Raw genomic sequence first — 22,121 nt, 5'->3', positions numbered from 1 at the left:
GGGAGGTGGTGCTCTCCCCTACCCTGGGGTTCTTCAAGAGGAGGTTAGATGAGTATCTAGCTGGGGTCATCTAAACCCAGTACTCTTTCCTACCTATGCAGGGGGTTGGACTCGATGATCTATTGAGGTCCCTTCTGACCCTAACATCTATGAATCTATGAAAGTCTATTTTTACCAGGAATAGTGAGGTTCCGTTGGTCTAACCTGGATTAGCTGTCTCTCTCTGGGTACACTGCAAATGGTGCTGGCCTTAATGGCTTCCTACAGCATGAACCCTTGGGCCTAAATTCCAAAGGAGCACAAATACCTCCAATGGCCCCATTTCCACTACATGTCTCAGGGTGCTTTTAAGCCTTCTTCAGAGGCATCGGGTGCTGGCTACAGCCAAGGCTGGGTAATTTAACTAGGGTGTTCCAAAGCTTCTGCTGGAACCAAAACCAGAGGTTCCTGGCTGGAGGGTTTTGCCCCTCTGCTCAGGATCAGACCAATCACCATATTGGGGATCAGGAAAGAATTTTACCCCATGGTCAGATTGGTGTGGACTGTGAGGGATTTTGCCATCTGTAGCAAGGGGTGTGACCCTCTATCTAGAGTATCTTCAGCATATATTGACAACCTTTTACAGAAGTAGAACATTGGTTGCCATGGTTGTGTCAGGGTTGATAGTAGTCTTATGTAGAGTTTAAATTATGGATTGTATATGATGGTTTGGATAGGGATGATCCTGCCTCAGACAGGGGTTTGGACTAGATGACCTCTGGAAGTCCTTTGCAGATCTACTTCTCTATAATTCTATGATACCCGTCTGTTCTGAGGAAGCCTTTCATGTTAGTCATGTCAGCCTGTCCCAGTTCCAGCAGCAAGTAGTTCTGAAACCCTTCATTGCATGGCAGGTATGGGTTTGATGAGGCATCCCATCCAGGACTAAATGAAACCACAGGCACTCTAGATCCACCACCTGGACTCACAGGGTGGGATCAGAATCCCAGCTCTCATGTTTAAAATATTCTGGTATCTAGCCCTGGTAGACACAATAAAAGTTTGACCCATCCCTTGGGTGTAGCTAAGACCTGCTGGGGTTTACAGAAATCCCAAAACAACCGCTTTATAGGATGCGTGAAATTCCTCATTCAACTTAACTCTGAAACTTTCTGTCATCTCCTGGAAGGGTACAGCCATGGTTTACTGGCAAGACCATGATGGGGGGCAATGAGGAACCCCTCATCATGGTGTACTTATGGCACTGGACTGCCTCAAACCTGCCATGGAGAGACCTTTGTCTGTTTAACAGCATGCAGCATGCTGCATTTATCTCTTTGCAGCATTGGTAAGCCAGTGGCCAAGGACTCTCCTACTTACTCCTGGCTTCTTTGAACACTTGCAAGGCGTCTGGGTTGACTTTGATTCTTCCTGTTGATTCTGTACCCAGGGCCTCCATCTTCACTAGGTTCAAGTTGGCTCCAAAGTCAATCAGGAGGCTGATGAATGCTGCATCACAGCCATGTCTCAAGACAGCATCCATCACACAGACCGGGGAGCCCCTGGAGAAGCCCTGGATGTTGACAGGACCGCAGCAGTTAAAATCAGGGTTGGCTCCTGCTTGGAGCAGTAGCTTGAAGCACTCAAGGTTGTGATAGGCAGCACTGATGTACAAAGGGCAGACCACCAGGGAGGTGAGGGGGCGCGAGGACAGGCTGGGCATCCGTGAGGCCAGATGGTGGTTAACATCCACCTCAGCTCCATACCTGAGCAGGAAAAGCAAGGTCCATTTTGAGAGAAAGGCAGATGAGTGAATCAGCCCTCAAAAGGAATGAATGCATCAACTTCAGTTCAGGTGCATGTATAAGCTGGAAATCACAGAGGAGACCAGAAAGCACAGACTCCTCACCCCCATCCCCTATCACAGGTATAATTCTCTAGCCATCCAGTAATTCAGAGGGAAAGGACTCTGGGAACCCTCTGGCTCCTGGCACTTCATCATGGAAATGCCTATATCTAGCCTCCCAACATCCCCATTGGGCAGGTTCAGGCCAACATCCTCATCTTATATATGGAGAATTGAGGCAAAAGGAGACTAAGGGCCCTAGTCAAGGTTACAGAGGGAGTTTGTGGCAGAGCAAGACATTAAAATCTGATTTCCCAAATTGTTGGCTGGCATACTAATCCCTAATGCCCTGAATCAACTTCCCTCTCCTGAGGACTACTACCTGGTCATTTGGGCCATGCAGCACTCCCTAAACCGTCAAGGATATGCTTTCAGGAGCAGAGGACAGGATGGCACAGAGATGAATATGGAAGTTTTACACTCCTTCCTCCCACCCCTCCCTCCACACACAAGGTATTCCCTTATATCTGTGCAGCAGAAAGCAGCTGCCACAGAACTCAAGATATGGCCCATTACTCAAAGAATTAAGAGTGAATGAGCTGCAAGAACAAACCTGACTTCTTGTGTTAAATGTTCACGGGATCAAATTTAGGGTCCTGAAGATTTGGGCACTGAGATAGTGCTCCCAATATACCCTGCCCTTTCCCATTTGGACATCTCCCTTAAATGGTTTGTCTACTTGAGGACATTTGGGGAAGTGTACCTGAAACAATCAAGTGTGAATCTGGAATGGATGAATTAAACTGCATCAAAGCCCAGTGTGGACACTTATTCAGAATTAAAGTGGCCTTTAATTCAATATCGTTTAAGTCACTTGCAAAGTGAACTAAGCTAAACTGAATTAAGGCCCTGTTGGTTCTGAATGAGAGAGTCCACGCAAATTAGTAATGTGGTGTAGCTAATCCACCTTAAAAGTTAATTCGGATGAGTTTTCCTAAGTGTCCCCATGTAGACAAGCCTATAAAGAGACAGGGAGGGACTGCTGGTGATGGAACAAGGAGTGCACAGCCCTCACCATATTCAGCTGGCCAAGTGGTTTAAATAGAGTGGTTTTAATAGCTCCATGATCAGGAGAGAGAAGGGGTGACTCCAAAACACTTTTCTCTTCTCCCACTAATGACCACACTAAGCACCTTCATACTACAGCTGACAGTTCAGCTTTGAGTGAGCTGCATGGAAAATCTACCATTAATGGTGTGTCTGGGGGTTGTCCAAATGACTCAGCTTCTCACTGAAGGAGTGTTGTAGATGCATGAAAATAACTTCCCCACCTGGGAGACAATGATGAGCCAATGTGTTAGAGCCACAGATTTGACTGCTGCAAACACCAAAGGAAACCAAAAAAAAATACTGCTGTTCAACAGAGGTATGTAACAAGTTTCATGATTCTTGTTCCAGAGGGAACTTGGATAGTTGAAATCCAGTCAAAGTCAAATGCAGGCATATTCCCCTGTATTCAGAAGTTCATGCTAAATGAATGCACCAAATTCCAAGCCCAAAGGAAATGGGGAAAATATAAAATAATCCTGTCAGGCTTCCAACCATCCCTTCATAGCCATTTGTATTTTCCTATGCTAAAATTAAAAAACATATGAATCATCATGTTACTGATTACATTTAGCATGCCATCACACTGCATGGGATATTTTAAACTCCAATTATTATTGGTGTGACAGCAGCTATCTTGGTCCATACACCAAGGTTTGAACTAGGGACTTTTTGGGCAAAACCCACAGGCTGCTACAGCTTGAGTGAAAACACCATCACTTAGCTGGGGCTGCAACAAACACAGTTCCTGTAGATCAGGCAGAGTGAGAACGGTTGGTTCTAATGGTACAGTGCAAAACAATTTCAGCGAAGGATTCTCATAGCCTTTCTGCTTGGGTGGGACTCAGCACCTATTGAAGTCAGCAGATTTGAGCGAGCGCTGTCAATCCAGTACAAATCGGTGACAAAATCCCACCCCATACATTGAGAACCTATTCTGTTATGCTATAGATATATGTACTAATGTTATCATATACTGACTGAACAGCAAATATGAGTGTCTGATTTCAAGCTGAGTGATGGCAGGAAAATAGGGATGGCACAGAGAATGTTTGCCTCCTTTAAAAAATATTTCTTTTGAAAAACTGCAATGCTGCAAGTAACAGATAAAAATATTAGCAATGTGCTGTATTTTATATCCCATCCAATATAGAGAGAGCACAAGCTACTGAATGTCATAATTGCATCTATGTCATATATACTGAAATGTGGGACAAGGGGCAGGCTACCCTTCTAACAGCAACCATTTTAAAGTGTTTCTTTGCAGCAATCTAGATCAAGTAGTCCTGTGTTTTCCCTTCACAGTAATAAAATGTTCTTCCAGCCTTTAATAACTCACTTGGATTTGTAATCCAAGCATTTGGAGAATGAGGTTTTTCTACTTTCCTGTATACTATAATTTTCCTCTTTACAGTCAATAAAACAAATAGGAAAAACATTTTGGGCCAAATTCTCTCTACTTGCTTATGCAGCTCTCAGTGCAGTGACTGAGGTTTATAGCACTGATCCTGCAGAAAAGTCTACATGTGATTTACCTTTAAAGACACAAAAAGTTCCCAATGAATTCAATAGCTGTACTTTGTGTGTGCAGTTAAGCACATGCAGAACTAGTTGGAGGACTGGCGTCAACACAAGCATGTCCAAGGCTGTATTTGTCACTTTGAGCATATTTACCCAAAGGCATAGTCTCCTCTCCAAAGTATGGTACATAGGCCAACACCTCAGAAGATCTTGGAAAGATCTTTGGGGGATGCACAGAGGACAGAAAGCTACGCAGCTGCTATCCCCCTGCTCGTCCATAGTCACAACACACCAGCTCCGTTTCATTTGGCCAAGGCGTAAGCTAAAGGGAGAGAGAGAGTATTCAGAGAACATCTGCTCTGTAAGGGGATACCCCTATCAAAGTGGTTTTTAGTATGCTCAGTTGAGTCATGGCCATATTGCATTGAAAGCTTTCTGTATAGATATACATTTTAATTATGTTAAATGTTTCTAGAAAATGGCAAGGAACCTAAGCCCACTCAGTGCAGCTCCTCACACAACTAACTCTAAGGAATGGGATCTCTTCACAAGCTAGTAAGGCTGGTTAAAAACATATCATCAAGATGCTTTTCAACCAGAAATTGTGTTTTTAACTATGCTCAATTTTTAATAAAAAGTGCCTGCTTTCCGTGGAAGATTTCAGTTTGTCAAACAAATGACTATTAGAAAACCAAAATATTTAGGCTAAAAACAAGCTACTTCTATAGGTACATGCTGTGTAGTGTTTCATGGCATTCATAATTTGTGTGTCTACTGTGCCCAATTTCTATCTATGGGTCTGGACCCCTGGCCAGACTGTCCTACAGTATATACCACTGCTAGGCACTCCCTTAAAATTCTACAATTCCCCTCCCCTCTCCCTTTTTATTAATATTTTCTGTGGCAAAAACCAGTATGTTAATTATGCTTTTTAAAATAAAAATAGACACCTTTTTAAGAAACTGACTCAATTCACCACTGACTTTTTTTACACTGCTTTTAATGAAATGAGCAGAATACACATATCACCTAATATCTTGGATCAGCCCTCAGCTAGATTGAAAGTATGATGCAATATTCCATCCCAACACAGGATGATTGCATAACAAGCTGTTAGGAAAGCAATCCATACCCTAGCAATATAATTGTAAATATTTCCTCCAGAGTCTTACTAGAAAATGGATTACCATTCCATTGCTAGGTGTGTATTTACTATTAGTCGATAGAGTTTCACATATAATGTCCTATCAGCTCCTACTTACTGCTTAGTAATCTGGTTCAGCAATTGTGGTTGGATTCAGGAGTCCAGGAACTATAAATGTGTTACCATACGATTAAAAAAAAAAATCGGTAGAGTAAAAATGCCTGAATAAAGGGAACTGGAAAGAGCCTATGTTAACAGGAAAAAAAATCTCATTGACTGATAAGGAACTGAGTGTATATTTTTGAGAACTCTTGGTAACAGAGAAGGGTGCTGTTTCAACAGCAGTAGTCTGAAATGCATAATTATATCTTAGCAAAAAATTGTCATTTTGTTACTTATGTGGAAAAGGAGTATTTTAGAGCAATAATAAAATCTTTTACTGAGCTTTTTAACATAGGATTGTGTTTCAAACTAAGCCATTCTGAAAAGATCTCTGAAATCTGTATTCCAAGATATTGAAATCTTGGGCAATATGACAATCTGGTATTAACTTAGCAGCCTTGGGACTGACATTGCCTAATAAAAAGATATTGGACAAACTCCAGTTAATTTTTAATCCTGAAAGTTTTCCAGACTCTCGCTTTTAATATTGCTGGCAAGGTATCATTAGGGGTAGACATATAAATCAATACCTCAGCTCATCATGCTCTGAAATACCATTTTGCTACATTTCATTCTGTGTTAGCAGATATATTGGGGGAGATTCTAAGGAATGTCACTTTTGAGCCCAAATTTTGAGCCAACGCAAATAGCATGGTTGATGGGGACATCCTTGTCTCATCTTACAAAATAATATGTCCCCTCCTTTCTCTCCACTTTTCCATTAGACATTTTCCTTAAAGGTGTACTTCCTTTAAAAACTTTTCCTCCTAACCCAAAGAAGGAAAAATTCCCCAAGTATTTCAAATAATCCTCATAATTCATCCAAGTTTTTCTGCCGTCATATACTATCAAATAGAACTCTTTGGAGGGCATTTCTGTGGGTAATCACATAACCTTTTGTATCTTTTTGTTTTTTAAAAAAAAATATATTATGATCTGGCAGCTTCATAGCACACATAAAGGTGTTGGCAGAACCCCTTAGACAAAGAGCCTGGAGGCCATGAGAAAGTTGGTGATCTCAGGACATGAAACAAAGCTCACTAACAGAAGCTTTGAGCCTGTCTGTTAAGAATCATAGAATCATGGAAAAGTAGGGCTGGAAGGGACCTTGAGAGATCATTTAGTCCAACTCCCTACTCAAAACAGGAACATCCCAATCCAAACCATCCCATGTCTAATCTAGTCCTAAAACTGCACTAACAATTTGGTCCCAACAACCTTGCTTAATACCTTAAAGCAATACCTTTAGCTACTAGACACAAGGAGGAAATTTGCTGGGGCACAGAGCAGGGTAGCGTTTTTTGCACCTTCCTCTGAGCAGTTGGCACTCGCCACTTCTGGAGTCAGGATAGTAGACCAGACTGTCCACAGATCAAATGCAGTATTATGACTACGATAAGCTCATAATGAGCAACAGGTTCTGATTTCCACAAAGCAGGATTCCCGCATCCATATTTAGCATACGCCTTTACCATAGAGTTATCTTGGGCTCCATCAGTTGTTGGCTCAAGCCCTGCCTGCATTTCATGGTGCTATGAACTTGGGCTAGCTGGCTCCCTTGTGGTTGTAGGCTAAAGTTCATGTGCAGCTTCACTGGTATTACTAACACACCCAATTTGCAAGAAAAACGCAGGCTAAACCACTCAAGTGGCAATCGTCCCCCAGTGCCTTCCCACAATTCTGCCTGTGTGCCTAAAGGCTCATATGTGTTCTCCACAATTGACTGGGAGAGACGCAGAGTGGCTCAGCTTACTACATCACACAAACATTAACTATGCTTCCAAAAGCCATAGTAACACAGCAGTAGCACCACAGAGTATACGGTGAGTCATGTTGGGCTTTGCAGAATGGCTTCTCACACCCAGGAGGGTGTTACAACAATGCATCTTACTGAGGTGCTTTGCCTATAGACCAAAAATCTTTCCCTGGGTTTTTTTCAATCTCATTAGCCTTGCAAAATGAAATGCATGATCCCCAAGAAACAAAATGGAGCATCTGTCCCCTTAGCTGACATGCTATTCAGTATCTTTATTTTCCACCACTTTTCACTGATTTATACAACATTCCCCTTCCAGTACCTACCACTAGAGGGAGCGAATTTACTCCTCCACCTACCAGAGACTGACTCATATGGTAACATCACTGCTCTTTAATTAAGGAGGTGTTAAGCATAGTATTGCAATGTTTATTTATACATTGGCTGGGCACCTTCCAAACTCTTGAGAAGGGGTAGTCTCTATTCTGTTTAATTCACATGCTCCTAAGGATAGAAAGAGATGGGAGAAGCAGATGATGACAGACACTACATAAAATCTTTAGAGCAAAGGTGGGTTGTTAACAGGATTTAGAAGAGGCCAAAGTAAGAACCTTATTAATGGGCCCAGGCAGGTGACAGCATGCGCAGACAGCTGTGCAGATGAAGGTTCAGAGATGATGGTATAAGCATCTGACCAAGAGGCAGGTAAAACGGGGTGGAGCAGGGATGCTTAGGGAAAATAAATCAGTCATAGGGAAATTATGCCGAGCTTTGAAGGTGATCACAGGAGGCTTAAATTAAAGGCAGCAGCAGATATGGAGGGAGCAGACGGAACTGAAATGGGGAATGTTTAGCAAGGGCTGTGGCACTGGAAGCCAGTACAGCTGGCACCCACAACAGAGCTGAGGAAACCAGCTGTCTGATTGTAAATTATGCTGCATTCAGTGACTTAAAGAGTGGGGAAGAGGTGAGGTGATGGGGGCTGAGGGAAGGTTTTCTGGGGATGGAGGAGACCAGGATATTTTTATATTGTGAGGGGAAGGAAGCCAGGGACAAGATGTTGAGGAGACCGAAGGTAGTTAGTGTTATAGGTTTGAACACTCACTGTTCTGCTTTAACAACACTAAGCAGACCTCTGGCCTTCTTTAACCATGGCTTTTGGATGCTGCATATAAGATATGACACCACAGAAATAGAGGCTTCTGTGGGAATTAGAAGGGGCAAACAATACTTGCCTGATCAGTTCTCTCAGGATGTCGGCCCGGCCCACGCGGGAGGTATGGTACACAGGAGTGCTGCGGTGGTGCCGGCTCCCGTTGGGGTCTGCACCAGCCTCCAGCAGGATTTTTACACATTCCAGATGCCCATTCACAACGGCCACATACAGGGCGGTTTGCCCCTTCACGTCCACCAGGTCGATCTCTGCCCCTTTCTGGATGAGGAAGTCCACGCAATTGCCATGGCCAGCAGTGGCAGCAATTCGCAGGGGGGTGCAAGGCAGCCAACCACAGCACCACACAGACTTCTCGTTGATTCGACTGAGCAGAAGGGGCAAAGCAACATGTCAGCATAATGTGTGAATACACATGGTATTTGCTTTGCTACAGCCCTGCATGCCTGGATAAGTCAGAGGTACATTCCCTCTAAGTTTTGTGTCTTGTCTCAAGGAGTCTCACAGGTCACGTATACTATGCTACTGCCTACAAATCCCAGCCAACATCAGGACTCCTTTGAGCTACATGCCATAAGCATTGGATAAGTTAACCTCTGCCCTGTAGAGCCTTCCATCTAAATAGACCAAGGAAGAATTATTATCCATATTTAATGTATAGGGAGCCAAGGCACAGAGAGATTTGGTGACTTGCTCAAAGGCAGACGGCAACAGAGCTAGGGACCAAGACAGATCTCACCTAGGTTCCACTTTAACTACCCCACCACCTTTCCTCTCAAAGAGTAAAGCCCTCTATTTCTCCAAGATATATTTCCATTTCTGCTTATATAATATAATATTATAAAAGGACAGAAATTAGCCACCATTGCACTAGCAAACTGATCATTTACAAACAAGATTTGCTAGAGACAGAACATCTTAAAAATGCTTTTAAAACCTGCCCGGAGCCATGTACAGGAGAAGCCAGACCATGTACCCACCCACCCTGAGGCTACACCTGGAAGCATTAAGTGCAATGAGATGAGTCTAAAAGAAGGAAGAATGGCAGGGAGAAGGCAGGAAAGAATTAGTAATTTGGGTCATGTAGGGGTGGGTGTGATTTTTTTTCACATCCTTTCTATACAAACAAAAGTCCTCACATAGGTGCACATATACTGGCATTAAAAAATGTTTTACAAGTAAAGTCCCTTTCATTCATCAGAACAGTATAAATTACACCAGACAAAGCACTTTCTAACCCTACAGCTCTATGTTGCCTTCTACAGACAACAAATTATTTGCACCTGCCTCTCAGTATGCTCATGTACAGTGCCTGGCACACCAGGCCTTCTTCATACTAATATAAATTAAGTAAGGCACAAAAAGGTAACAGATGGAAAGTTGACAAAACTTAGCAGACTGCATAAAAAAGGGAGAACTACCAAAGTTGTGCTACAATTTTGGAAGGGCTGCCTCCTTTTGATTCTTGCTGAAAAGGCAACTTAAGGCTTCAGTTGGGTCAACAGCAGTTTATTCCACAATACAGGAAAACTAATTAAATACCCCAAGTTGGGTCAACAGCAGTTTATTCCACAATACATGAAAACTAATTAAATCCCCCACCAGCCATAGACATTAACTTGACCAATATATGTATATATATTTTTACATAGGGCGTTTCAGTTTATAGTTTATTATAATGTCTTCTGTATGGTTTTGTCATTATATTTGACTCCTATTTTCACATTATTATATTTCCATGATGATCTGAAGGGTATTCATAAGTGGAGGCTGGATATTTATTAACCTTACATTGCAAACTTGAAATCTACTTCAGCTGGGATTACTCTGGGTAATATCAAGGGGTATCTGAGCAGCCTGTCACCAGAGATGAAGCCTCTGTAAATTAAGCAAGGTATTTTTGCCAATACTAAGAGCCCACTGGGTCCCACCAAGCTGCCCCTTTTAAGCTGAGAAAGCTCACAGCTCAGAGTGTACTGAGGGATCTGCTAATGATATGGAAATACTGGAGCAGGTGTTCATCTCCCCTCCTTTCCTGCATGCCCATGAGGTCTGCAGTTCTGGCAGTGGGCTCCAGAGGTGTAAAATTCAAGGATACTCTTAACATTTTAAAGGACTGAGTTGTTCAGCGGTACTGGGTGTAGGGATCAGTGTGCTCTTGAAGACAGGTGTAATGTATGACAGTCAATTCTTCCCTGAAGATCCCTGTACCTTCTAAGCACTAGAGGACAAACTGCCTGATTCAGTAACAGCTTGCCAAGGATGCACAGGGTAGAGGAGGAAAGGATGACTCGGAGGAATTGTAATTTTGAGAGGTTCTAACAAGAACCAGCTGAAACAGGGGGTATCTATATATTTTTTCTGAATCAGCCTTCAGCTTGTCCCTCCACCCCTGGCCTTTTTGAAGCTCCCTCTCCAAACATATGCACATGCAGTTAACAACATTTGACTATCCTGCATCTGGCTGTATGTGAAATGAGATAAATACTAGGTATTCAGTATCCCCACAGAGAAACAAACCCACTGCATAGTGGCCACACTTGAGAGGCCATGAATGAAACAGGTCAGGGGAAAAAACTGCTCCCATGTCCTTCCAGATGATGCCTTCAGAGCAGATCATGAGGACAGGCGTTGGCATAGCTGAGACAGGAAGCTTGGCCTATGACTGCCAATATTATAGGAACAGATAATCCCAATACTACCCACAAAGCCCTGAGGAACTCATATGACCCAAGCTAAACTGCACTGATTTGATCAAAAGAAATGTAATGAACCTGCCACATATGTGGGCCAGATTTCCAGCTTGTGTCAATTGCTGTCCCACTGTTGGAGCTAACAGGCTAAATCTCCAGTAGGCATAAATCTCTGTTGCTCCACCTGAGTCAGTGGGCTGGGTCCTTAGCAGGTGTAAATCAGGGATGGACAATTATTTTGGGCAGAGGGCCGCTTACCCAGTTTTGGCAAGCTGTTGAGGGCCACATGGGTAGCTCCGCCACTTGATACGTGCCCCACCCCCTGGTTGCCATCTTCTGACTGGAAGTCCCGCCTCCTAACCCCTGACCTCTGCCACCAGAAGTCCCTCCCCTTGCCCTAAGAAGTACTCCTTTCAGCAAGGGGTTTTGACATCTCCGAACCAGAAAAATACCAGTCTACACAGAGGTGATTGTATATAATAGCTTTAAATGAAGTCTTACTCTTGTATATTGTGGGTGGGTATAAGTTTGTGGGGGGCTGTGGGTGTGTGGCTGTGTGGATATGTCGGGTGTGGGGGAGGGTGTGGGTGTACCTGTGGAGGGTGGATAGGTGTGGGGGAGTAGGGGTGGTGTGAGGGAACATGTGGGTGTGTATGTGGATATGTGGGGCGTGGGTGGGTATGGGGTTTGTGGGGAGCTGTGTGGGTCTGCGTGTATGGCAGTGCGAGAGGAGATGTGGGTGTATGTGTATGGTGGGGTGTACGTGTGGATCTCACCCTACACATACACACACACACACACACACACACACTGGTACCAACGTAGGCCCCATGCTCCCCAGTCTGGCAATGCAGCCAGGAGCCACATGGTGCTGGAGCAGTGTGGGGGCAGGAAGGCAGGGAAATAGCTAGGGGTGGGGTGGGCTGGGCTGCTGCATTCTTGCTGAGGTTCCCCCTGAGTCCTACTGCCCCTGGCTCTTCTCATCTTTGACAGGCAGCCAGGAACAGATAAATATTTTCTACATTTTTAGGGACCCCACAGAGCAGTGTGGGGGCAGGAAGGCAGGGAAATAGCTAGGGGTGGGGGGGGCTGGGCTGCTGCATTCTTGCTGAGGTTCCCCCTGAGTCCTACTGCCCCTGGCTCTTCTCATCTTTGACAGGCAGCCAGGAACAGATAAATATTTTCTACATTTTTAGGGACCCCACAGTCTGGATAGAATGGCCTGGTGGGCCACATCTGGCCCATGGGTCATATTTTGCCCACCCTGGTGTAAATGGATGTGGCTTCACTGAGGTCACTGCAGTGGTGCTGGTTTATGCCAGCTGGAGATCTGGCCCTACTTGGTAGCTTATAGCTTATCTAAAGGAACCAGGAGCTTCCCCACCATCTTCTAAGCCTTTCAGAGGAAGCATTGCATATAGAGCAGCATCTAAGGACATTTATATATGTGCTCTGGGAGATGGGGGGAGGAAGTGGGGATGGGCGCTTTAATTAACACAGCTCCAAGAGCCATGCTAATAAAAGTGCCTGGAGTGTCACGTGTATCAGCATCCCATGCTGAAAATTGGTAGCGGGCACTGAACACTGATACACATGACACTGGAGTCTGCTGGAACATGGTAATTACCATGCTCCAGCAGCCTTGATTGATCAAGTCTGCTCCAACATGCTGTAATTACAGCGCATGCAAACATCCTCCCTGCACATGTATAGGAGCCCTAAGAGATGTGGGGGAAAAGAGATGGGTGGGGTTGGGTAGTGGGAGGATGAGCAAAGGTCACACCTTTGGAAGCTCTCCTCTTGCAGCAAGCTCTTGAGTGTTTGCAGGTCCCCCACGTAGGCAGCATCATGCAGCCGCGTGTCCTCACAGTGCTCAATAGGGTGGTCACAGAACTGCTCCCTCAGCCACTCCTTCAGATTACGACCTGCGCTGGAAACAGGGCCACTAGCGTTAGTCCAGAAGACACTGCCTCTCCCCCAGCCTGTGCTTTCACTCACCTCACACAGCAGGGCATTGATAGCAATGGTTAGCAGCTGCCAGCATACAAAGCAAAGTGGCATTGCAATGCTAACCACAGCACTAGACAGAGCTGGAGATGGTATGGGGAAATGAAAGGCCTGTCTTTAGAGGGGAAGATAATGCATCAGATCAGTGCCCAGAGGGAAGGCATGGTATCTGTAAAGCTGACTGGAGCACAGGCATAGAAGGCTTGAAGGGGGAGAAATAAGATGTGCATAGCATCCAGAACAATAGGCGCATGATATGGGCCAGGATCTTCACACACTCTTGAGTGCAAGTAGGTGTCTACCTGCACCATTTCCCTGCACCAAACTCTGCTGTTCTGGTTTCTCTTGGTGTCTTTCTCCCCTTCCTGTTCCTCATTATGTCTTCTGGACTCCTTCCATCCTTCCCTTCACTACTCTCAATTCCCTATCCACTAAACCCTCCTCATGCCCCAGCTCTTTACCTCATTCTCTCTCTCTTTACCTACTGCTGGAGGAGCCTGAAGAAAAATTATCCCACTGCTTTTGAATGTAGGGCAGTCACCTGCCTTTCCAGTGAGGTAGAGCTGAGGCTATGACCTGGTCAGCTGCAGGAGGCAGCATGGTGGCTATCAGTGCTGTCTTCTTACAGAAATGTAACCCAAAGGCCTGTTTACACTGAGGTAGCAGCAACATGTCCCAGCTAGGTCATTCTCAAGCAAGACTTGGCCACACCTGTCCCAGCAGGTGCACTCTCTAGACCAGGAAATAAGCTAGTGAAGGTTCTCCGGGCTGACCCCCTGTGGCTACTCCCAAGACCACAGTCTCTGGTGTGCTTGAAAGCAACTGCTTGGGATGCCCCCAGAGTGGCCTCATTAGATGCACAGGTGGACAGGAGCATGCTTGTGGCTGGCATAGACAGGCCTCTGCTATAGTACTGATGAGCCATGAGGGATCCAAGCAGCCTAGGGAATCTCCCCAGCTTGGTAAACCTGGCTATGTATGCAAATCAGGTCCTCAAAAACCAAAATACTCCTGCCCCTCCTGAGTCACCTTATTCCAGGTGCCAAACACAGAACCATCAGGTTGGAAGGGACCTCAGGGTAATCTAATCCAACCCCCTACACAGGAGCAAGATGAGCTGTTCCTAACCAGCTTCTTTTTGCAAACTTCTTAGAAGGATTCTACAATTTCCTTAATCAGCTTGTTGCATGGTCCTACTGGTCTGATATTTATGACGTTTTCCTGATAGATAAAGCTGTGTCCCAATCTGGCAAACCAACATCAGCTCCTGACCTCCACATGATCTTTAATCACACTTCCAAACCCTCCCAGGTTCCCTTCCAAATGTAGTTCTTGTTCCTTTAACTTAGCTCTTCTACTGTACAAACAGGCTTCTCCTTGCTCACATAAATATTAAGGCCCAAATCCTCTCTGAGCAATAAGATGCCTAAGTGAGAACCTACCCAACTCTGAGGCTTTGAAAAGCCATTAATACATCAATTCTTTGTAACATGCTGTCACTTTAGACTTAAAAGTGAAAAAAGCTCACCTATTGTGTTAATGTTTTTTCAGGGTATCAGAATTGTGCCTTAGAGGTGAAACAGAATTTGGGTCTAAATGTTTCCAACTTCTAGACTACCACTTTCACTTATCAAACCCTTCTAGATAAGGTTCAGCACTAGGGAAGCACTTGCTGAGACTATATGATGCAACAAAACAAGCTGACACCCACTAAGGATGGGTAGACGGAAATGACCTAACCTTTCAACCACAATTTGGACAAATCCAGAAAAAAACCTTTGCTCAAGTTACAAGTATTCAGGTAAGGCTTTTCTTCTGCTATGCCTCAGGATCAGCTCTGTCTTTCCTAGATGCAGCTAGCAATAAAGAAGTACCAAAATGTGTTGAAAGATGCTATTCTGCCAAGGTTTGTAGACCAATTCAGCAGACCCAGAAGGCACAGATCATTTGTGTACTTCAGATGAAGTATCCGGAGATTAGTGTTGGAGGCTATATATGGAACTTCTGAGGTTCATTCATTGTTAAACAGTGCTTCCATAAAAACTGAAGGGGAAACTTAGTTTCAGTCTTAATTATAGGCAAATGGCAAATTAGTCATTAGTTTTAGCAAACAGGTTTTACATGCTTCGCTCCCACATACATAGATCAGAATTTTCAAAGGGACTGTGCTCCTATGTAGGCAATAATATATGTGGTCAGATTCCCCCAGGACTTCTGCACCCTGGGTGCATGTTGGGGCTTGAGGTCATTTAGAAATATGGACCTATGTGTCACAATGTCAGCTGCTGGGTACATGGTAGTTTGCAAACTCTGGTCCTGATCAGTGCCCAACTAGGAGCAGCTGAGATCTTTTCAAAAGCAGTCCTGATTAGCAGTTCTGAGCACTTGAAAATCTGACCATTGTGAAAATTTGGCTCATATTCTGTTTTTCAGATACTGATAAGGCACTTTGTTTCAAGAATACAGTAAATATGTGAGACAACATGCATGGACCATGCCATTAAGGCTGTTATGAGCAGGCAGTACTGGGTTTTCTCTATAATGGAGAAACATGACTGTTATGCAAATCAATATGGTCTAATGGGTAGAACACTAGATTTGCGCTTAAGAGACCTGGGTTCTTTTCCTAGTTCTGCAACTGGCCTATCGGGTAACCTTGGGCAAGTCACTTCACTTCTCTGTGCCTCAGTTTCTGCATCTGGAAAAAGAAAAAAAAATAGGATAACACTACTGACCTTCTTTTGAAAGGGCTTTGAGATCTACTGAAGAAACATGCTACATAGGAGCTAGGATTACTATAACCAGCCCTCAAGGACAGAACTGTAAATGCTAACAGTGGGATTTTCAACAGCATCTGGGCACCAAACTTCCATGAGCTAGGAAAGCAGCCTAACAGCTTCTACTGAGAGACAGAAGGAGAAACTCCTGTGGAAGTCAGGAGCCTGGATCCTTTGAAAGTCCCAACTGAAATCCATTTCAGTTTGGAGGACAACTGGGTAGGCTTAAAATGGCAGATCAATACAGGAAAAAATAGCCAGTGATTTCATATACATGCACACACACATATGGAAACACAGATAAATCACACACACATCCTGCACATGCATATGTATAAACCTACTCCATGGGCTTGTACTTCCTTAAGAGAATGGCAAATGAATAGGAGCATAGAAAACAAACAAAACACAGATTTACAAAGTTCAGTTTGTAGATCTGCACATGTCCATCTGGAAAAGCCTATACAAACCTGATTCCTGCACATCCAGTACTTTAACAAGGAAAAAAAATGCAGCTTCCTTCATTCCCCTCTTTCCCCTTCCCCCCATGCACCCTGAAAGACGAGTGGAAACTCCCTAGTGTTTTTCCCAGCCCCAGAGTTATTGCCAGGGTATAGATCCTGGTAAATACCAGCACCTAAGGCAGCAAGGCAGGAAATAAGGAAAGCTGCGTCTCAGAAAACAAGCTGGGGGTGGATGCTAGAATTCCTCGGCTGATTCTATTTTTGCTCTCCTTACATTACCTGCATTTCCATTTGTGGCACCGAAGTTGGCACCATGACTGTCACTGCTCTGGGGTTCCAGGCAGTCCCCAGTATCTCTCTGAAGGAAACCGGCACTACCAGCCTGCCTGTTTGGGTAGCTTCCTTCAGCCATCTGCCACCCTGTTCTATAGAAACCCCCCTACCTCCTCCCTTTACATTCCAGCAGAGGCTACAGTGCAATCCCTACACAGCTCCCAAAACAGTTACTGCACGTGAAATGCTGAAGCTGGCATGTCATTTCCCTTTCCTTGCCTGTGAATACTATGCAAGCTGCACAGCCGTCCCACCCTTCCCTTTATCTGATTGGTGAATGCCAGGGCACAGAGCTTCCTGCTTTGAGTTAAGGTGGTTTGTCTAAGCTTTAAAAAGGGCTTCCGTTTGGGTTTGACAGCACTGAAACCAAAGCACCAGAGCAATTCCTCCTTCAAAATGTCCTGTAATAAAGATGCTTCACTTATTTCTTCAGGGGAATAAACAGGCTGGCTCCTCTCTCTTGCATTTTAAAGGGCAGCTTCCTGGAGTGACATATCCTATCCTTCAAATGCACTGATTGCACAAAACAATGTTTGCAGAGATGTGTTTAGATGAACCAATGACAGGAGAGTGAGAAGAGTTAGTTGCAGGTCACCCAATAATATCACAACAGAGCAAGGAGAGTGTGACCTTCACAGGCTGGCTGTTTTTGATTCTATGTAACCTATTACCCTTTCAATTTCTGCCTAACCACACCTTGCTCCCATCTGTAAGAAACTAGGGCAGCTAATGAATTTAATAGCTCCAGTGTGAATTTTTGGCTTTATTTTGATTTTGGCTTTATTTTGATTTTCTGTCAGTTGCACTGAACATAGGATGGTTTATATTTCCAACCAGGCTAACTCAGCCAGGTTAAACCAAAGCTATACTCACTGCGACTTAACATTCAGCAAAAGCTGATTCATCCTTCAAATACTTGCTGCAAAATGTTTCAGGGGGACAGCTGGCCTGTTGCTATAATGAGATTTTCCTATAGTGAGAGGAAAATCAAATCCACTGTGCAGCTCTGCCACAAACAGATAAGTAAATAATCAACTGGTTTCCATACAAAGACCCAGAGGCATGAAAAAAGATGCAAGTAACTTCTGGGCATGCAAAACCGGGCCTGTTGTTTATTCTGAGGCGATACCATTTGCCACCTTTGACCCCTGCTGTACAGTTGCAAACAGCCTCAAAACTACTCCATCATCATCCATACACATTGTTCAAACCTCTTATTTTGTTGGTATTCTGGGACCAGCAGTTTTCACAACTTTAAACACATGGTCTCGTGCATGCAAACCTCAGTGCCAGCTGCCAAGTGGAAGAGAATGGTGGTAATCCAAATGGTCTGTAGCTCTAGTCTTGCTACTGCATGGCAGGGTATCAGGTCACAGACCCAGGCCCTGGCTGTAGAGGTGGTTTCCTGTGAATAATTTTGATTTAGTTTAAAGTGATCCATAGAAGAGTTGTAGAGCCTGCAAACTAAACCCTTTCTATCTCTTGCCTGGTAAAGATGAAAGAGGAGGAATATTAGTGGGTTTTCTACAACCAGCTAATACTGCCTCATCCCACTGTCCTTCTTCTATAATATTTATTCCTCTTGTCCCTGAGCTAAAAAGTAGGGCTGTGCGAAATTTCACTGGGTGTTTTATTTCAAAGCTGTTTTGTCGTGTTTCTAGCTCAAAACAGAGGAACCAAAATGAAACAAAAGGGGTCGGAAGCCGGCTTACTTGCAGCTAAACAGAAACTAAGGAAAGGGAGGGGGAAGAACTGCTCTGATATTGACATCTAGCTCCCTATTTGATTCCCCAACTCTCTGATAATTTCCCCAGCTCTTCCCACGGGACACGGGCCCCTGATCTGCACGTAGATTGGGGGTCCGTGCACAGATCAGGGACCCACGCCCCCCGGGAAGAGCTGGGAAAAATGATCAGAGGGCTGGGGGAAGCAATCAGCGAGCTGGGGAATCGAACAGGGAGCTGGAGGAATGTTCAGGTCCCTGAACATTTCCCCAGTTCCCAGTTGGATTCCCCAGCTCCCTGATCACTTCACCCAGCTCTTCCAGGTGGGGCACAGGCTCCTGCATGATGCAGGATGACAGCAGGCTGCCGCTGCCAGCTAGTAAGGGTGGTGGCTCTGGGCTATTTCCCCAGCCAGCGGCAGCAGCCTGCTGAAACCCTGTGCCCAGATGCAGGGGCTTGCACTCCCCAGGAGGGCTGTGGGGCTGTACCAGACTCCTTCCGGGGGGTGCAGGGCCCCAGATCTGCACATGGGATGACAGCATGCTGCCGCTGCCAGCTGAGACCAGCGCCATCACTGGGTTCTTCCTGGTGCAGCCCATGCTGAGCGCTGGGAAGAACCCAGTGCTGGCACTGCCCCCAGCCAGTTCTGCGTGTGAGATGACAGCAAGCTGCCGCTGACAGAAAGTGATGTTTTGCTTTGAACAGTTTGAGGTGCAGTTTCCCAGAAACCCCTGCACCTACATCCTTGAAACTTGCCAGACTTCATGTCCTCAGAAGGCACTACCACCCGTGCAATTTTCATTTGAATCAGGAAAGAAATGACAAAGTTCTAGGCATTTTCATGATTCCCCATTATAGACTATAGGCAAAACATTGAAACGTGTCAAACCAGCCATGAATGGTGCGTGCCCCCGTCGCTGTGGGGGGCACGGCTGCATTGGCAGTGGCAGGAACATGGTGGTGGGAGCCCAGCGGCAGTAAACTGGGAGCTCCCGCAGATGCCACCAGCGCTGTTGGTAGCGGCGGGGTGGGGGGGAAGGGAGTGCCGAGCGCTAACTAGGGGTTGGCGACCACCCACAGGCACCGCCGGTAGTGTTGACAGCGGCCAGGGCAATCATGGACTGCCCGCAGACACTGACGGCAGTGTCAGCAGGGGGGTGGCGAATGGCGACCACCCACAGGTGCCACTGATGGTGTCGGTGGCACCTTTTTGCAGGGGGTGCATGTGCACCCATGTGCACCCCTGTGGCAGGGCACTGTTTGTGCCTGCCACTTTAAGGGGCAGAAGACAGCAGACAGCAGATGCCTGATGAGGGCAGCCATTTTAGATTCAGGGCTGCCATATAAACAGGGCATTTTGCTGGCTGCAGGGCTGCTGGTATTCTGGAGGTAAGGGAGGAGCTGTAAGGGATGGTCAGGAGGCTCCTGGTCCTGGGCATGACGTAAAACTGCACCCTGCTGGGAGAGGGTGGCCTGGTGGGCCTGATGAAAGGCAGGTCAGGGTGCCTTAACTCCACTTCCCACAACCAGGTGGGTCACCCTCTAGTAGGGTCTGGAAGGTGGACCCCAAAGACAGCATGAGGCCATAAACTCAAGAACCTGTCTGAACATCCCCTGACTGGTCAGCGCTGGGGCCAGGACTGGAAGGGTCGAAGGGCCGGGGGGAGGCCCACCGCGAGGGACACCCAAGAGCTGCGTGCCTGGAGGCAGGCCAGGGCTAGTAGCCAAAGGTCCCAGGGGGGACCACAGCTGTAAGGGGGAGCAGCTCAGGGAGCTATGCAGCCAGGAATGAAGGCAGAATAGGCTGCCTGAATGGAGGGATCTAAGTGGGGTTCAACTAGTAGGATTCTGGGGCCCAGTGTGGGGCTGGTGATATTGATAACATCTGGATGCCATCTGCAAGGCTTGGGCTGCAGTGTAGGGGAGGAAGGGAGCCATAGACAGTGCCCCCTGGCATCGGGGCAAGAAACGGGCAGCCTCCCACTTAATCAACATCAATTAATTAATTATCATCAAGGCGTAGTGGGCGAGAAGGCAGGCGGTTAGCCCAGAAACAGGTGGGTGGGCCATAGGGAAATCAGCCCCGAGAAGGCCCCCTGCACGTCACCCCTGGAAACAGTGAACCAGTTTCAACAGAACAAAATCAAACAGTGCTTCAAATCAGTGCAACCTAACACTGTCCCTTCAAAACGGTGAAATGGAAGTCGAAACAAAATGGTGCTGCTTCGCACAGCCCTACTAGAAAGCATTTTCATGGGACCAAAAAGGTTACCTATAATGAGCTGGCTGACAGTTTACAAACCGCATCCTATGTCTGTCTGTGTTAGAGAGACAAGGCTTGGAAATCAGAAAACACTGCTCGAGTATATGTCAGTTCCTTTGGATTTGCCAGGCTCCCTCATGCATTGGGCAGACTCATATAGGGCCTCATAGACTCATTTTGCTTGACTCAAATGCCTAAGATCTGGACATGTCTGACCCTGACAAAAAACTGCTGTTTGAGTCATTGCTTTGCAGAATTTGCTGGTCAATACAGTAGCTAGGTCCCTTGTTTTCTGAGATTTCAGAAATGTGAAATTGGCCAAAAGACCTTCAGACATCTTATTTTTGGAACCTTAGTCATTCCTTCCACGAGCAGAGAGGTAGTTAGCCATGTTAGTCTGAAGTCAGGCAGATGGCAGGAGAGATATGCACCTTATAGACTGACCAGATATTTAAATGATCCATAGAAGAGATGTAAATATAGACTTATAGACTCACTAAATATTTAGTCCATAAGGTACATATCTACCCCACCTTCTGCTGTTCCTTCTACATCTACATCCCAGCCAGTCTGCCACCATCAAGTATATCCAGCCATAGAGACTGTGTAGTGGACCAGGTTTGTATTCTCTGGAGAGGGAGAAATGCATTATACTACTGCAGCAGCAAGAGTTGGGCTATGTAATTGCAGGCAACTTGGTTAAGAACCTTTTATAGCAGGAGGAAAAGGAGTTATGTGGCAGGGCACTGTGGGCTCTGTAGCACAAACGCAACCACGTTCCACATACCCAGGCCTCCTCAATTCTGTCCCTGCAAAATATCCACTTACTCCCCCAACCCCAATCTTTCTCATTCACAGGCCTATATTAGCCTAAACTACCCAGGGAATTGGGAAAGCCAGAGCCTGAAACTGTCCAGCTACACTGTCTGTAGAGCGGTGCAGGAATCAAAGCTAATCACAAACTCTCCCTTTCCCTGGTGCACACAGAGAAAAAGATTTCTGTTCCAGGCTCAGTATTGCTGTGTCCTGAAAGTAGATATTAACTTTATAAATTTCAGGAAGATGTTAGGTGTGGCTGGAAATGCTTCTCAAAGTCAGAAAAATGTCACCAAGTATTAGGCCTAGTAAAGAAATATAGGCTATTTTCTGAAGGACCGCCCCCTCCACACACACC

The 22,121-nt window shown here is 45.6% G+C and overlaps 1 protein-coding gene across 7 annotated transcripts in view; it reads right to left on the bottom strand.

The window, feature by feature from the left end:
• The window catches only part of ASB1 (ankyrin repeat and SOCS box containing 1), a 27,744-nt gene extending 10,572 nt beyond the window's left edge, over window positions 1-17,172 (bottom strand). For 5 of the 7 annotated variants that reach the window (XR_003093147.1, XR_003093149.1, XR_003093150.1 and 2 more), the window contains exons 1-5: window positions 16,907-17,172; window positions 16,000-16,084; window positions 13,163-13,309; window positions 8,751-9,053; window positions 1,360-1,745 (exon numbers count right to left, since the gene is read on the bottom strand). Coding sequence is in view for 1 of the 7 variants with exons in the window: in XM_014518184.2 (XP_014373670.1) it covers window positions 1,360-1,745; window positions 8,751-9,053; window positions 13,163-13,309; window positions 16,000-16,084; window positions 16,907-17,039 (1,054 nt within the window). In the remaining 6 variants the exon portion in view is untranslated. Of the gene's footprint in view, window positions 1-1,359; window positions 1,746-8,750; window positions 9,054-13,162; window positions 13,310-15,999; window positions 16,085-16,633 lie in introns of all 7 variants that reach the window. The other 2 variants (XR_003093151.1, XR_003093152.1) reach the window with 2 other exon arrangements.
• Between the last annotated feature and the right edge of the window lie 4,949 nt (window positions 17,173-22,121).

This window comes from Alligator sinensis, unplaced genomic scaffold (assembly GCF_000455745.1).
Source record: "Alligator sinensis unplaced genomic scaffold, ASM45574v1 scaffold233_2, whole genome shotgun sequence".
In the NCBI taxonomy this organism is placed as follows: domain Eukaryota; kingdom Metazoa; phylum Chordata; order Crocodylia; family Alligatoridae; genus Alligator; species Alligator sinensis.
This window is presented reverse-complemented; position numbering and strand designations above follow the sequence as displayed.